The sequence below is a fragment of the Peromyscus eremicus genome, chromosome 1 (assembly GCF_949786415.1).
Source record: "Peromyscus eremicus chromosome 1, PerEre_H2_v1, whole genome shotgun sequence".
NCBI classification, from domain to species: Eukaryota; Metazoa; Chordata; class Mammalia; order Rodentia; family Cricetidae; genus Peromyscus; species Peromyscus eremicus.
This window is the reverse complement of record NC_081416.1, coordinates 68513018-68531098: the sequence shown is the minus strand read 5'-3', so window position 1 is coordinate 68531098 and position 18081 is coordinate 68513018. Positions and strand designations below refer to the sequence as shown.

At 44.1% G+C, this 18081-nt stretch overlaps 1 protein-coding gene across 1 annotated transcript in view; it reads right to left on the bottom strand.

Annotated features, from left to right (window-relative positions):
- Positions 1-18081, bottom strand: part of Adam12 (ADAM metallopeptidase domain 12) — a 320201-nt gene that overhangs the window by 228038 nt on the left and 74082 nt on the right. Inside the window, exon 3 of the mRNA XM_059265103.1 lies at positions 12075-12148. Within this exon, the coding sequence (XP_059121086.1) occupies positions 12075-12148 (74 nt within the window). The remainder of the gene's footprint in view (positions 1-12074; positions 12149-18081) is intronic.

The following is an 18081-nucleotide window of genomic DNA, read 5'->3' as shown; positions in this document are numbered from 1 at the left end:
CCATGGGAAACCTAACTCTCCCATTCCTGATGCTAGTTTGAAATGAAAACTGGGGTCAAATGAGGTTGAGCAAGGTAGGGTGAATGAGGCAGAACACTAGACAGAGCAGTCTGATGTGGACTGGGGTAATGAGAAGAAAGGATGGAACCAAGAAGGTGGGGAGATAGGCCACAGCCCAGGACCGGGACTTTGGGGAAGGCAGGAAAGCTTCAGATGAGACCTCCAACAACCTGGAAACTATGGCTTGTCCATAAACCCTAGTGTGATAGCTGGTGTTATTTTTCCAACTTAACAGAATCTAGATAATGACCTGTGGGCATTCCAGTGAGAGATCATCTTGATTACATTCGACTGACATGAGGAGACTTGTCTCAATCGTTGGTAGGACCATTCCCTGGGCAGAGGATCCTGGGCTGTGTAAAGTGGAGAAGGTGAGCTGAGCTGGGGAATGCATTCATCATTCTCTGCTTCTGATGGTGAATGGCAGGTGAGCAGCTGCTCCAAGCTCCTGCTGCCTTGACTTCTGCATGATGAGCTATATCTTGAAACGTGAGCAAATGTAAACCCTTCCTCCCTTGAGATGCATGTGTAGCCAAATCCAAACACTAGCATCTCAGTCCTCTCCTGCACTGGGAGTTAGAAGTACCACGAGGCAGAGCTAGAACTGGGTGTCATGATACAGTGCTGAGGAGTACAAGTTAGAGGCCATCTTGGGTTATATGGAAAGACTCTCAGAAACCAAAGAGAGATCTGAATATCAGATCAGTTCTTGTGAGTTACAGCTTAACTACATCTTTATTTGCCAGTTGGGACAGGGGCTTCACCAAGATGAATGATCTTCCTAGAATTAAAAGAGAAAGACTCCATAAATTCTGTATTACATATGTTCATGAAGGAGCATTGGAAGTAGGCCTTCTGTTTGATGATAAAAACACCATTTTTGGTGTTTAAATGATGGTAAAATATATAATACATATTATAAATTTATATTTTATAATTTTTATTATATATGTGTGTGTGTGTGTGTGTGTGTGTGTGTGTGTGTGTGTGTGTGTATGTACAGTTTTAACCATTTGGGAGTGTGTAATCTGGTGGCAAGACACAGATCCACAATGTTGGAACCATCACTACTATCCATTTCCAGGACATTCTCAATTGTCCTCATCCCAAGCTCAGTTCCCATTAAATGCCTGCTTCCTTTCCTCAAAGCCCCTATCATTCCTATTCCAATTTCAACTCCATGAATTTGCGTATCTTACATACTTCATTGTTCTGGTTAATTTTAACTGTGAACTAGATATGAACTAGGATTTATTAGGAATAGAATCTTAATTGAGGAACTGCCTAGATAAAATTAGGTTGTGAGTTTGTCTATGGGGGATTGTCTTGATTGTTAATTGATGTGGGCAGCACCATTCCCTACACAGATGATCCTGAATTGTATAAGAGCATTATACAATTGTACAATTATATAATTATACAAGAGGCATTAGCCAGCAAGAGGCGCCCTCCATGGTTCCTACGGCATTCCTTTGGCTGTGAAATGAGTTCCTTGTTCAGAGGCAATGCTGTGTGGAACAGCAACCAGGCAGAATGTGTATATCCCTTTCTCTCTCTTAAACAAAAGTTCACCCAATTGAAATGAGCTTAAATGTAAAAGCTGAGAGAATGCTAGTAAACTCTGAAGGAACTGGTCTAGTAAGAAGATGGTTGAAGCTGAGTGTGGTAGCGCATGCCTTTAATCCCAGCACTCAGGAGGCAGAGGAGGGCAGATCTCTGAGTTTGAGGCCAGCTGGGTCTGCAGAGTGAGTGATAGGACAGCCAGGGCTGCGCAGAGAAACCTTGTCTGGAAAAAAGAAAGAGGGGAGGGGGGGGAGAAAGTAAAGGAGGAGGAGGAGGAAGAGGAGGAAGAAGAGACTGAAGTTGATGTAGTTGTGGATGTGATGTGACTTGCCTCAAGTTCTTGCCTTTGCTTCCTGGCTACCGTTCACTATGATCTGGAAGTGTGACCTAAAATAAATCCTTTCTTCTCTAAGTTGCTTTTGGCCAGGGTGTTTTGTCACATCAACAGAGAAGAAACCAGGGCATTCATGAGTGAACTCACACTCTGGGTTGTCGCTTCAGGATAATGACTTTGAAGACAACATTTCTGAACAGAGTTACTTACACTTGTGCTGTCCTGTGGCAGCCTGAGAACCTGCTGAATCGGCGCCCATAAACATAGGAAAGCTGTACTAAAGCTTCAAGCTCTCCTGCACACTGATTCTGCTGTCGTAAGTGACTGACTGATGAAGCTTAGTGACACACATGAACAGAAGGGCCATGGTTGTTCTGCAGTGGAAATGACAACCAGGGAAAAGTCAAGAAGATGCTTGTCACAAGCAAGCCAGCTCATGCAGCACCTGTACAAACCACCCACCTATGCTTAAGGGACAGAGACACTACAATGACATCCACAGAGAGCACTGGGTACCCTCAGTGGCCAGAGATCACCTAGAAAAGACAAGACTGCCATTACTGTTTGTTTGGGATACAGCTTCAGAAACAGAGATCTGCACTACAGGATTCTCATTGGCAAACCTTCATCCTGTATGTGGTCCAAGAGCTGAGCAACTGAAGTGAGGAAAATGGATATGGAAATCTGCTTCTCTACTTCATTCTCAAGCATCCTTGGCAGGTCCTCATCTCTTACACAACCCGATTAAGGATGCTACACTCCCAGGTCGCAACAAGAAGAGACACTGTTGATCTTAACTCACGTAGACACTTACATGTTAAGTCAGATGGGTGAACAAAACATTCTAAAATGGTATTCTGACCTTTTCCAGTATCTGTACAACTTCAAATGAGAAGAGATACTCAAAGGAATTCATCTTGTATTAGGAAATAAAATTTAGCCCAATTAAAATGCTCTTAAATGTTAAGGCTGAGAGACTGTTACCAACATCTCATGAGTTTGATCTAGTTAGAAGATGGCTGAAATTGGTGTAGTTTGGGTCAATTCACAGCTGACTCTTATGCTCACAGGACTGTCTCCTAGACCTCCACCCATCCATTCCAGTGTATTTCAGTGGTCTCCTAGAGCCTCCTGAGTCTCTGAGGCACAGGGTGTGGTGAGCTAAACAGATATGGTCGCACCTCATAGAAGACAATGTTCACCAGGGTGACTAGAAAATGTGTCAGCTATAATGTCAGGAACCTCAGACCAGAAGCACCTCATAGTGGATATTTTCCAAGCTCTGAATAACAGAACTATCTATGAGGATGGCTATGCTCCTCATGGCCACCAAATACTTATCCTAGGGCCAAAGTGCCCCCCCCCAAAAAAAAACCCAACCCTGGTATTTTAATTTTATTTAGGTTAATCTTCATTAAATGGCCACCTACGGCTAGTGCTCTCTGACTGAAGTATGAATATTTGAACTTAGGAAATGCATTAAAATTATAGATCTCCATAGCGTTACAGAAAGGTGGAGGTAGGTATCCACCTTCCCAGAAAGCTCCCCAATGATGTCAACACTGGTGGCCTAAAAACAATCTCCCAGGTTTCACTTGGGGAGGAGGAACTGTCTGAGCTTCTAGAAGAGGGGTACAGATGGATGCAGACTAGGGGGAATGTGGAAGAGGTGTTGGAGGGAGCCTGCATGCCAAGAAGCCCTACCTGTTAGAGGCGCTGACTTAGAAGCTGAATGGGGTGGGCATTGTCTTTGGTTATGATAATTTTCCCCCAGCCCTACCCCTTGGAATCTACTCACTTTAGGTTTATGTTACTCTGCACCGAGGTCAGCTGCATAAATCCAGGCATTCCAGAGGAAAAGCTTGTTCAGCTCACCATCACCCTCCATGGCTCACCTCAGCACCAGGTTCCACGTAGCCTACTTACCTTACAAGACTATGCCAGCCATTATCTACATCTTTCCGCCTCTGATCACTGCTCCAAGGGTAAGCCCCTCGGTGTGTTTTTAGGGCTCTTTCATCTGATCAGAGCAGCCCTCCTGGCACTTCTTATGTCAGAGTCATTCATCACTGGTATATTTGGTCCCATCACCTCAACTGTTCCAATGTTCCTCAAGGTCAGTCCATTCCACATCAGAAATGTTTTCCAAGTACCTTCTTCTGTCTGTGGACACTCATTTGGCTCATCTCCTTCCCCTGGATAACAATAGCAGCCATGCCCACTCTTTATATCTTCCAATACCATCTTCCTATGCATCCAGAATTAGCTGAGCCATATCATGTCACTGCCCTGCTCACAGGCTTGTTTTTCATGCTGTCCAACCATCGTGAGAAAATTCCAGGTCCTCACATGGGCAGAAGACCCTTCACGGCTTGGCTATGCTGCCTTTTCCTGTCTCATCTTGCTCACGAGCACAATGACATACTTGTTTCTGGAATTTCCCTTCCTCGTTACTCTGGACCTTTGCATAGCCTCTCCTTCTCTCTTGAATCCTCTACCATCCGCCCACTTTACCTGCTTCATGACTATTCACATACAACTTGAATGATGCCTACTCACATACACCTTGAATGACATTCATTTATACATCTTCTTTTTTCTCAAGGCCAGGCTGGTGTCCCATACCTTCCTTCCTTGGCTATAAGCACCACTGTCTAGTGTTGGGCTCCTTGGCTTGTCTATAAGAGAGACAAGGCTTTGACCTTCTTCATTGTTCTATCTCCAGTGCCCATTGTCATGTTAGATATTAACCAGGTATTTGTTAGTAAATGATGAGGGAAGTAAGTGAATGAATACATATCAACAATGAATTAACAAAATGCTGAGGAGGATTTGTGGACAGGATAAGGGAAGCAGAGAAGTGGAGCCATGAATCTGGGCAGCCTAGCTTCTGAGAGTTTTCTTCTCCATTTAGCCAGCACTTAGAATCAACAAGGAAATCAGGGCTCATGGTGCTATGGATGTGTTGGGTTTCTCTGAGAAGAAGGGGAGAAGAAACCACACACGAAGAATTTGCAACTGAAGTTGTTGAGAATATCAAGACGATGAAATTAAAATCCTTTCTTCAACAAGAACCCAAAGGATGACTCGTGCTAATCCAGGTCTGGTCAGAACTGAGATGTGTGACCATTACCCAGCCTTCAGGAAGAGAATGGGTTTAACCCATTTTTCATTCATCTACAAAGGGTAGAGTGGGGCCCACAATGAAGCCAGTGGTGTAGTATCATAAAATACCAAGTACCACAGGTGGGACAGAGAAACCATACTGAAACCATTTACAGCTGAGCATCGCAGATAACATGAGCACTCATATTTCAACACTGGCTGTTCACAGATCTTGACGCCATTCTGCAGACCAAGAAATGGGGAGACCTTAAACAGTTCGCTGTAGAAACAATAGTTGGATTTCAAAACTCCTCTCTTGGAATTGTCCCCTATACCCTGCAGGACATGTCCTCAACCTTCTAGTGATTCATGTCTGATTACTGCAGGCTGTTCAGGTTCTATCATTCACTAGCTTTATAAGGGTTTACTTGGTGCCTGCGACCAACAGACTGTTGAAGATGGTGGCGGGTCATCAAGACTCTCCCTCTGACCTTAGGTCATTCCTGCTTGGTAGGAATGCTCCATGGAAGTCCCCCTTACCAGCAGCTGTTTTCCTAAAGAATCTCATTGAGTCAGCAGTCTCATTCACGAGATTCCTGGCGAATGTTTCTGAACTTGCAGGATTTTGTTTGTTTTTATTTTAGCTTTACTGTTAACTCAAGCACAGGATTTACATTTATCTCTATTTAATCTCATCTTGTTAGTTTTGGTCCATTGATCCAAAGTGTAGAAATCTCTGTAATCCAGATCCTGCCATGTGAGGAACACTTATCCCCTCAGCTTTGTGCTGCCAGGAGATGCAGTTTGGGTACCCCGTTATGTCTTCATAGCAGCAACTGCCAAAACCACAGGCCAAGGTGAGGCTGAATGCACACATTGCCCTAAGGCAACCAGCAGCAGCTTCTCCAGCTGTCTAGCATAATCCAGGTCAGCATGAATGATGTGCTAACATCTTCTACATGATCACTTTGCCAAGCTTTAAACTGCCAAATGCTATCTCTACACCAGCCACACTTCTCTCTTTTGTATGGCATAGCCTGAGGAATGATCTAGAGTAAATGCCCTTATAAAGATGTCTGAAAAAGCCACAAGGAATCATACTATTAACTATTTACCTAAAAATAAGCATAGTTCTGTGTATGAATATACATATATTGTTTTAATGAACCTTTCTCATCTGGGCTGGTAGTACTTCTTCCAAGAGCCAAAGAAAACCTAAGAAAAACCTCAATAACAGACATGAGAAGCCCTCTTTTGAGTTATTGGTCATGGCTGTCCAAGAGACTCCCCAAACATACAGAGGTGGAAGGTAAGTTCTTAGTACTAAAAGACACCATGTACTTCAGAAACAGCGTTCAGAGACCCCTGAGCAGGAACTGACCTGTATGTCCCTCTCCTGAGGATTAGTTTTCATGATAACAGAAGGCACCATGCCGGCTTCCAAAGGGGGGAGGCAACCAACAGTCCTACCCATCTATGACACCTACGAAGCAGTCTATAACAACACCTATAAACAACCAGTAGTGGCACACATACCTTGGTGGAACCAATAGCTCTCTAACGGGACTTAAGATCCATTGAACAAGAGGGAAACCATGCTTGGTCTTAGAAACCTAGCCAACTCTTCAGTCCTGGTGAAGTCATGGATATTGGAGAAGAACCTATAACCACTATTTTACTAAGGCAGCATAATTCCTAACAACAATCCATAAACATTTGTCCTTATATGCACAGATAATTACAGTCTTTATCTCGCATCAAGGAAACTTGTTTGCAATGGAAAGAGACCACTACAGAAAACCACAACCAATCAAAATGCAGAGTTGTAGAGCCCAGTCCCAATGGATACATCTTCAAAACAACTCCCACACCTCAGGCTCAGAGAATATTGCAGAAGAAGGAGTGAAAAGGTTGTAAAAGTCACATGATCTGAGAGTTTGCTGTGAGATTGAGTCTCCTAGTAATATCCTACACATATAAAATCTCCCCAACATAGCTGACATATGTGAGCTGAGCAAGGACAACACCAATGGACATGCTAAAATGAATGAGACCCACGAGGCCTCGACCCTACTCACTCAAAAAGCTATAGACAACTCAGGAAAGCTGAGAATGGGAGAGGTGGTCTTCTCCAGGGAAGAACACACCAAATGATTGCTCAGTGCCAAACAGTGAGCCCTGAAAACATACATACAAGTTACGTTATATGGATTGAGCAAGTATTTAGGGACACACACAATAACAATCAATGAAAAAGGGGCCATGACTTGAAGGAGAGCGGGGAGGAGTATGTGGGAAGGTCTGAGGGAGGAAAGGGAAGGGGGAAATGTTATTATATTACAATCTCAAAAATTAAAACAAATATCCTCCTCCATATTTATGCCCACCATGGAACAATGTTTAAACACCCTTTCTGCTATAGTTCTGGAGCAAAGTACTAATTAAGGTTGCTCCATAGAGATGTCTGGAATTGTTCCAGACAGAATAAAAATCAATTGTGACATTCTTTGCACTCAGAGAGTCCCCAAGTATAAATTTAGTTTCCCATGGATTTCCCACAGCAACCAACTTTGATCAGTGGTGGAACAGGGCTTGCAAACTGAAGGCTCCCCGGGGCTGAGAGATGTGTTGAATGGGGTCTAGTGCTCTCATTTAAAAAATACAAAGTTGTAAAATAAATGGATGTCTAAGCTGGCCAGCATGTCCCATAAAGCATTTTGATCAAAGACGCAGTTTCTGAAACACTGAGGAATGGCTGGGGAATCCATGGGGATGTGGGGGAGTTAGAGCGGCTAAAACCTGGTCCCTGCTGTCCCATAGGCAGACAGCAATGTCCTGACAGATGCTGCTTGGGGAAACTTAATGTTTCTTTAAACATTCAATTATGGCTACACAAACACATATTTTAAGCCACCAGCAGATCCCTGCACAAATTAGGGATGCTAGAAGGCAAATCAAATAGATTCCCTGAAATGAGTATTTAATAAGAATCTAGCTCTGCCATGTGAAGAACTGTCCTACCATGGAGGAGTCTGAGAAGGATAAGGAGAGGACTCTGCCAGCATCAGCTTTAGATGATAGCTCTTGTGACGGAAGGGGCCAAGGCCACCCTAGTTCAGCTTTAATTGCCGAGAACCTTTTTAATCATAACAGATTTCAGAATACCCAGGGGTTTGGTGCTCAATACGTAGGCTTTCTGGGAATTGCTAGGGGACATTCAAAGGTCTTTAAAAAATGGTTCTGCACTGTATGTCCTTTCACGACGGGTACCCATGTCGTCTTTCCTCTTTTCAAACATTCCTAAGTTTTGACACTTTTAAAATGAAGTTCTTTTCTGATTTATAATGTGGTATTTTCTTATTGTAAAACAATAAAGCCTTCTTTTATAATCTTTGCATCCAGAGCTATGTGGCATGCATGTCATTTAAAAATAAAAACGGAACACCACGTACACTATTTCCTAACATGATATTTACATTGGGACATCATGGAATTTTTTTTCAACGGTAAAGTTCTTCATTGTTTTAATCATCTCCTGCCAATATAATTTTCAGGGACAGACTCAGCAGTGAATGGGCTTTGAACCTGGGGCTAATTCCTAGGCTGTAACAGGCTGGCCATCTGATTGGTCAGGCCCTCTAGTGTCCTGAGTGTTAAATATTTAAATGACCTGTTCTTATTTCTTACAGCTTCATTTGACTAAACTTTCTAAATTGGATTTTCTGGGCCAAAGGCTATGGAAATTAAAATTTAATTATGAGGTTTATGATTAATTACCTTATGTGTCTGACAGCATGAGGAGAATCATGACATTTTTACCCTACTCACAAAATTGTACATTTTGGGGTCTTCCTTGCTTCATTTTTAATAGATGTGTAACTTTCTTCTAAAAAGGTCACACTGAGTATTTGGGCAAAAACATCATTAAAAGAGTAATATCGGAACGTTCTAATTGTGAAAGCATTACTTTTAACTGAAGGTGATCTTTAAAGTTGGCACAGGTGGGCACTGAGGATGGAGTTGAGTAGGGAATATTTGCTTAGCACATACAAGGCCCTGGTTTGGTTACTAGCACTGCAAAAAGTAAAATTGCTACAACTAGCAATCAGTAAATCAAAGCTACAGTGTCCAGAGGCATAGACTATGTCCTCACCATGCATTTTAAATTTAAATTTATTATTATATTTTTTAAATTAAGGTTTGCCCCACTGCTTTGGCCAGGATTGGCCTAAAAATTCTCTATACAGCCCATACTGGCCTTGAACTTATGGGAATCTCCTGCTTTAGCCTCCTAAGTGCTGAGATTACAATACACACCACCATGCACAGGTAATCCATGTACTTTTTTTTTTAAAATAGATTTATTTTTATTTTATGTGTATTTTATGTGTATGGGTGCTTGGCCTGCATGCATGTCTGTGTGAGTGCAGAGCCCATGGAGGCTGGAAGAGGGTTCGGAATCCCCTGGAACTGCAGTTACAGACAGTAGGGAGCTGCCACATGGGTGCTGGGAGCAGAACCCAGGTCCTGTCCCAAGTGCTCTCAACCTCTGAGCCACCTCTCCAGCCCCGGAATCCACGAACTTTAAAAACGCAGGCTGACAAAGAGATTAGGAAGAAAGAAAGAAGTGGAGAAGAGAGAGAGATTCACGTTTCTAGCTTTTCTAATTCTGAGGTTATCTTAGGAAAGGCCTAAAGGGTTGGACAGGAATAAATTAGGGCACCTTTGAGATGATTTTCCACACAAATTATCCCTTGTCTGGTTGTCGGTCTGCCTTATGCTACCTGCAGTAACAGAGGGAGAGTCACTTCCAGAGGGGGCCATGAGCAGAGCGGTTAAGCCACTTTCCAAACCCAGAGAACCAGATGGGACCAAGACAGCATTTTACGTGGAAGGGCACGTCAATAATCATGCTAAGCGAAGTGACAGTACATAGGATTGTACAAAGACCGTGGTGTCAGCTAGGGACCACCAAAGCAAAGCCATGTTTATAAGACAAAAATCCACCTTTGCACTCGCCCCGTCACCCAGGGCTTGCACATTGGTTTCTTCTGTTGTCGCTCTTGGTTTCAACCCCTCTGCAGTATTCTCTTTCCTGTTCTGGAACAGACTCTGTGCACTAAAGACGGAAAGGATTTCACAAGGTCTTTCCACTCTCTTCTTACCTGTAACCCTAAGACCGTGTGCAAACTCAGGGTCACAGCCTCCCTGTGCTGGGCAACATGTTCCTCCAACAGCTAGATACCCAGAGCACTCGCCATGCAGACATTTCTAAACCCCACTGCCAATCATAACAACCCATAGAGGACACATGACCCCATGGATGTCCTTATAAGATTTTTGTTTGTTTTTTTTCTGTGTCTTTCAGACAGCATCTAGAATACCAGCTTTTGACCAAATATTTGACAAGAAGCATCTCAGGGAAGAAGGTTACTTGATTGACAGCTGGAGAGCACAGTCCATCATGGTGGAGAAGGCATGTTGGCCGGGGGGTGAGGCAGCAGGTCACAGTGCACCCACTATTAAGAGCAGAGAGTGGACAAGTGAGCCTGGCTGTAGAGTCTCAGGGGCTGCCCCTAGTGACCCACGTTCCCCAGAGAAGCTCCACCTTCTAAAGGTTTCACAACCTTCCAAACCAGAGCTGCCATTTGAGAACTGAGTGTCCAAGCACACGAGGACAGTTCAGCTTCTAACCACATCCCCTAGTTACCTCGATGGAGATATTTTCAAAGTCATATGCATGAAGCAAGGGGAAAAAGTGAATTTCCCACAACACTCTTACATGAACAGAAGTAGAGGGGCTGAGGAGACTGCTCATAAATATGATGACTTAAATTCGGATCCCCAGCATCCACACAAAAGCCAACATCTACAATCCTGGCACTGGGAAACAAAGACAAGAGGACCCTAGAGGCTTTCCCAGGGGAAACTTAGTTGTTTAGCTCCACATTCAGTGAGAGACCCTGTCTCAAACAGCACAATGGAGAGAGCAATTGGGGAAGTCAGCCTCTGGCTTACACATATAAATACACATCAATATGCACACACATACACCCTGATTAATTACCATGTCTAGAAATTTCTTTAAAATATTTACTTTCTGAAGACAGGTACACAAAAGCAATATAATTTTCTGCTCAGAACCCCTGTATTCAATCTGTGTGCCCAAATCTCTATTTTCAAGTCATTGAAGACAAGAAAAGCTAAAACATTTCAGATATTCACTGTTTTCCAAGCCTGTGATCCACTCAGTGGTGAAGGGTAGACGTGTAAGAAGAAACACAGAGTGGCAGGTTGCAGATCCCGGGGAGCAGGCTGTGTCATTTTACACGGACTGACTTCAAGTAATCTGTGGCCTTCGATGCTGACTGTCGGGACAGTCTCTTCCATCCAATTTTCTTAGGCACAAGCTCAAGCTCTGGTATGATGGACAGCCTGATCCATTCACAGGAAGACTGGCTCTGGTCTCTGTGACTGTATGTCCCTGGTGGATGTCTCCCCTCCTCTCTCTGTCAGCACCCCCCTACATCTCACTGAAGAGTAAGGAAGAGAAGCTAGCTCTCCTGCAAGGGGAAAGCTCAAAGCTCTCCTGCTTTAAGCCAGGTGGGACCTGGCAAATAGAGTTATTCTTTTAAACGCAGACTGCTCGCTGGAAGACCTCATTAGCTAAAGAAAGAATTAAATAGATAAGAAAAGCCCTTTGTAACTGTGGTACTTGTGGGAGGGCAGGGATGGGGTGGGGGTAAAGGAGTCTTGAATAGGAGTTCCCAGTAGACACCGTTTCTCCTGAGAAGCCACACACAAAAACATAATGATACCCACGCTCTTAAAACAGCAAGCAAAACAAAAAACAGCACACTGTTTTCTGGAAATTTATAGTTTTCCTCTTAAAGAGCCAAAATTGTCCGGGAGAAGTACGTTCTGATGGTGACACAAATTACAGAACAGTTGTCAGTGAATGGTGTCCCAACCTTCTCCTGTCACTTTGTGAGCAAGAATGAAGTGGACTTACTCATTCCTTTCCAGACTTAGGATCAGTTCTCGGCTCTCCAGCTGCAGCTGCACCGTCAGCACATCTGGGTGATCCTGAAAGATAAGCAGGAAGGGTTAGCTAGAACGCAATGGCTTTGCCTTGCCAATATCCTGATGTTCTACATCAGTATAGTCAGTGGAGAGGAAAGAGGGGGCTGTTGAGATTATTTGGAGGGGGAGAGGGACAGGGAGAGGGAGAGGGAGAGGGAGAGAGGGAGAGGGGGAGAGAGGGAGAGAGAGAGAGAGAGAGAGAGAGAGAGAGAGAGAGAGAGAGAGAGAGAGAGAGAGGGAGATTGATTGATTGATTGATTGATTGATTGATTGATTGATTTTCTTCTTGGGGACTTTATTTGACTCCAAGTACTGAGGACCAGAGTGACAGAATTGGAATATGGGGACTCCTGGCCCTGATGTGGCCTTTATACTCTTTTCATTTGGCTATTTCTCCTTTGGACCCTTCCCTCTGATCATAACCCTGCCCACCCCATCCACCCTTTCCTTGATCTTCCCCAACTGCACCAAGGGCACCTCTATTCCTTACTTGCTCATGGTAGAAAACCCTGAAGCCATTCCCCAGGCTCCCTGGCCCTCGCCCACCCCCTCTACTGAATGTATGAACAGTTCCACAGAGATGCTCTTTAAAGCACCTCTCCTCTTGTTAAGGCCCCCTCCCATCCTTCCCTCCATCCCTTTCCTGTTCAACCCACAGGCGACACTCCTCAACACGTGCCTTCCTCCTGTAAACTCTTCTAATCCAGTTCTCCTGGGGCCTGCCATTCCTTTCTTCCTGTCCACTCTCCAACAGTGGGAGGACACTTAAAACTCCAGCCTTACTTGTACCTCTTCCTACCGCACTGAGAAGATACCGGCATTTGAACTCAGCCTATGGTTCCCCATGTCCTCTCCCTGGCAGCCCTTCACTTGCTTCAACACATACCCACACTGTCCTCCTCCCCCCTTACCTGGCTCTAGTTCCCCATTGAGCCTGTCTTGCTGCTCTGAGAACTTGCACACACTGGCTTCTCTACCTGGGATGCTTTTCCTGCCTACTGGAATCAGCCTCAAAGTCAGCTATTAGAAGAAGCATGACCTCACCACCAATCTCCCGCTGCTCTGGCCTTCCCCCCATGAAAGGAGGGGGCCTCAAACTACTTGTGATCAGCATGTTGGTTTATGCTTCATTATTACGTCCACGGGGGTGCTGGGTAAATAACAGGTGGGGAGTGAAGGAAGAGACCCATCCATGCTAGGGAAAGAGTTCTGCAGACATCTCTTCCTCTCACTCTCCAGCCTTCCCTCCCCTGCTTCCCTCCCCTAACCCATTTACCCACATATCAGTGGATGCAGCCCAGTCCTGCAGAGGGTGCTGCCCACAGTTAGGGTGGGACTTCCTACCTCCGTGAACCCCACCTAGACAATCTCTCACAGATATGCCCAGACACTTGTCTCCAAGGTGATTCTAGGTCTTACCAAGTTGATAACCAGTTCAAACCACCATAGCATATTAGGAGAGGTCTGGTAGGTACAAAAAAAAAAAAATCCAGTAGAGGAAGAGAAGAGAGAGATACTTTCATTCCAATCCACTCACTCCCTGGACATTTTAGTTTAAAAGCATGCTTACATCCATTTTCCTAATTGTTATTGACTGGAGACCATAAAGCCCACCATTCTTTTTTCTTAAGATGATATATTGATTGATCACCTAATGGAGCCACATCCTTTGTTGGATGTGCAAAGAACTATATTCGCTGAACCAATCAATCAAATGCTAATCAATATGCCAAAGATATTTAGGCAGTAACTATAATTTTATCTTTTAAACCGAGGAAAGTACCTCTAAACAAATATGTAAAGAACACCAATGTACTTTTTTAAAACAATAAAATAATCATAGGGTACCTACCACGCAAATGAGAATATAGACTAGTCCTAGAACTGTAGAAAGCCTGTTTTCTAGTTTGCTTTTCTGGTGCCGTGATAAACACTGTTACCAAAGGAAACCTGGGAAGGAGAGGGCTTATTTGTCTTACAGTTATAGTCCATCATTGAGGGAAGCCAAGGCGGGAACTGAAGCAGAGACCACGGAGGAATGCTACTGACTAGATTATTTCTCCTGGCTTGCTCATTTACCTTTATCATATAAAGGCCAGGTCTACCTGCATAGGCTGGTACTGTTCATAGTAGGCCCATGGTGTCTTTTGCATGTTTGTGCCCCAATCTTTTCTTATGAGGACACCTGCCTTGCTAGGTTAGGCCCTACCCATTTGTTACAGATTGAATCTGAAATGTCCTTCACAGGCTCATGTTTTAAATGCGTGATTTCCCCATTGATGGCACTACTGGGATATTGTGGCACCTAGGAAGTGGAGCCCCCTGGTGGAGGTGGGTCACTAAGTCCAGGCTCTTGAAGGCCATTCCTAGCTCCTGGTTCTGGCTTCACTTTCTGCTTCCTGGTCCTTCTAGTAGTGTGTTTCTACCTCTATAAGCTGGGCTGCCACAATGTTCATTCCCTGCCATGATGACTGAAAATGTGAGCCAAAGTTTTCTTACTATATTCTGTGAGGTAATTTGGCCACAGTGATGGAAAGGTCATTATTGTACCCTATGACCTCAGTTTTATCCAGGCAGCCTCTTAAAGGCCTCTAGATGTTCCACATTGCAAGGTTAGGAGTTAGGGCTTCCGTACATAGATCCGGCAGGGCCAGGGATGTGATTCAGTCTACAACATCCCTTCTTCATACTCACATCCCACTCATTCCTCACCAGAGGTAACCATTATTCTGAACCTACTAATCACTGATTAATATTAATTACATCTTGACTTCCTTTATAGTTTATTCCCACTCTATCTACTTCTAAATAAAACTCTGGTTTTGCTCAGTTTTGAGCATTAGCCTCATACTTGACCCATTCTTCTATGACTCATCTAGTTTTGCTTCCTCTTGGACCTGTAGATTCTATGTACAGGGCTTGTTTGCTCCATATGCCGTTCACACTCACAGATTTACAATATTCTACCGTATGAACAATTGCTGTATCCACAGTCATGTAAATAGAGCTGAGTTTATTGTTCTCATCACCTCACTGTGCGTGTGACTTTACTTATCTGTGTCATGCTTGAAACTGAATTGGTTCTATGGGTGGTGAGATCTGTCTATCTGCCTTCACTGGGGATTTATACACTTTCTAATCTATTAATGAATCACATGCCCTCAGTTACTGGATACGTGTTTCTGATACTCCATGTCTTTATGGATATCTGACCATTTTTTTTAAAGTCAGAGAAGAAAAATTGTTAAATATATAAGTGCATCTTGTTAGGCTTTATTTGTTTTAAAATTTTTACATTTATGTGTTTGTTGGGACACACATGTGGAGGTCAGAGGACAGCTTACCAGAGCTGGTTCTCACCTTCCATCACACAGATTCTAGGTCTTGAACTCAGGTCCTCCGGCTTAGAGGCAAGTGCCATTATCTGATGACCCATTCACAGCCTGAGGCTTTAGTTTATATCTCCACCATTAGTGATAGGCAGAGAATTTTTGGCTTTTACAACATGTGATATTGCTCTCCATGAAATTCCAACTCATGCTTCCTACCCCTGAGCCACATCCCCAGGCCTTTACATATCTGTCAGTGGCAGATTTTTACCATGTAGTGTGTGCTCTGGACGCTTGCTTGCTAATAGCAATTTTCTACCAGAAAACAAAAGATCAGTAATTCACAGATAAAAATTACTATTCCTTTGTTCCTCCCTCTCACAGTGCACCCTGGCCTTGAAGCTGAGGCCATGGGACAGTGGCTTGGTACAGGCTCAGCAGGAGCAGAGCATCACCCTCAATAGCCCTGTCCATTCACCTCACAGCCTTGAGGTCATCCTTTCCAAGGGACCCGTTCAGAGGCAAAGCCATGCATCTGAACCATCCATGCTGGAAGGTCAGGGGGGATCTCAGTTTTCAGGCATAACAACAATATTAAAATACTGCATTCAAGGGAACTCGGGAATAACCAAGTCCCTCTCCAGCACTAAATAAATGCTTCAGACTGCAGCCTTGGCATTCATGGGGCACAAGGGAGGCATTTATTGCTATGAATATTTAGAGGCATCTTGATTACCACTTTAATATTAGCACGTTAGCTCTACAGCCTGCAAGATGTACACACCGTGGAATGTGGAGAAGACAAAACTGAATGGAACAGCACAGTGAGGACTTAAGGCTCCATAGCACCATCACGGGAGGCCCTGGCTCGGGCCTATTGGTTATTACATAGGTGATGGGGTGATTTTTATCCATGCGTTGGTGATCTTCATTTTTGCAGTGGAAAATTGGTGTTAGCAAGCCATGTGTCCAGCTGTGAACAGAGCACAAACTCTCCACAGTAAAAGCTCCTTTTGGTGGATACATAAGGGCCTGGGATTGCTGCTCAGGGGTAGAGCACTTGTCTAACATGTATAAGGCCCTGAGTTAGATACCTACCAATACACACACACACACACACACACACACACACACACACACACACACACGAAATGAGGTTTTATTTTTGTTTTTTACTTTCTAATACTGGGTTCATTAATTATGCTAGGAAATCCCTCTCACATCATTTTGTGGCCTAAGACACACTATGGCTTTTCAGCTCACTTCTTCCTCTGGAGAGTGTATGTGTATGTGTATGTGTATGTGTATGTGTATGTGTATGTGTATGTGTATGTGTATGTGTATGTGTATGTGTATGTGTATGTGTATGTGTATGTGTATGTCAGAGAAAGTAAAATCCTACCCTCTTCTGGCCCAGCTAGGGCTTTAGTTCCCCTTGACACGCCCACCCTGGCCCAGTTCTTGATCCACTGAAGTTTCTGATTATGGAATTAATGAACACTTACATTTGTAACAAATAATTGAGATTTTTATAGATTTAGGCAGTGTTCTAGAGTCTAATGTTAAAATGTCCTCCCTAGTTTCTCTCTGTGTGGCCCATTGGCCATTGGCCTGGTCATGATCACCTTAGCAAGCCTGTGTGCTCTCTGCCTGGCTCTGCCTCTTCTAGTACTTATATTCATTTGTATTTTCATTTATTTTTTAATGGGGCACTGCTAGAGAGAGATTGGCATGGGGATTTCATAAAATTGCTATCCCCAGAGGCCTGTCTCCTAATGCTTTTAGATTTTGGACTTCATGGAGACATGATAACTAGTCACCAGACTGGGTGGTGACATGGTGGCTTGGGGATGTTATGGTGACATGGTAGCCCATATATAAGACTGTGTGGTGAGGTAATGACTTCATTGCTGTACACTTTAATGACATGATCGTTGGGAGACAGGATACCTTAGTGACAGGTAACCAGGGGATGGGACTGTGAGCTATCATCAGCCTGCTGAAGTTTGCCTCCAACTGACAGCTGACAGCTTCCCAGCAATGACAGCAGGTCCTCAGTCCTGTCTATCCTTGTCCTTCCTCTTGCCTTTAGGCATCTCTTTAGGAGGTAGGAGGAGACAGACTTACTCTCCCAAGTGGCCACCTGCCCATGACCCAGGAACATGAGAGGACAATGTCTGAGTTGGGAAATTTTAATCAGCTATTCCCTGAGGGGCCTATGGTACCCCTGCAACCCAAGCCCACAGGCAAAGCATCTGGAGGCACACAGGAAGTACCAGCCTCTTGGTACCTCTGTAAATGAGGGTCCTTCATGAGAAGTATCATCACGTGCAGAAGGCCTGACTTGGTGTCAGGGTCCAGTTCTGGCTTAGGAACCTCAAACTTCCCCCAAAAGTCCAGAGGAAGGTAGCTGAGCATCTGCCTGCCTTCCAGGAGTCTGCTAGATGGAAAGTTATTAAGATCACAGAACAACTTCCCCATATCCAACCACAAAATTACAGTAACAGAACCAAGAACTAGTTCATGCTCTCTTGAAAAGCATGATGTTTCCATTTAAGAGGAGACACAGAGGGAGGGGGCTCTAACAAGATGGCTGTCCGTAGATCA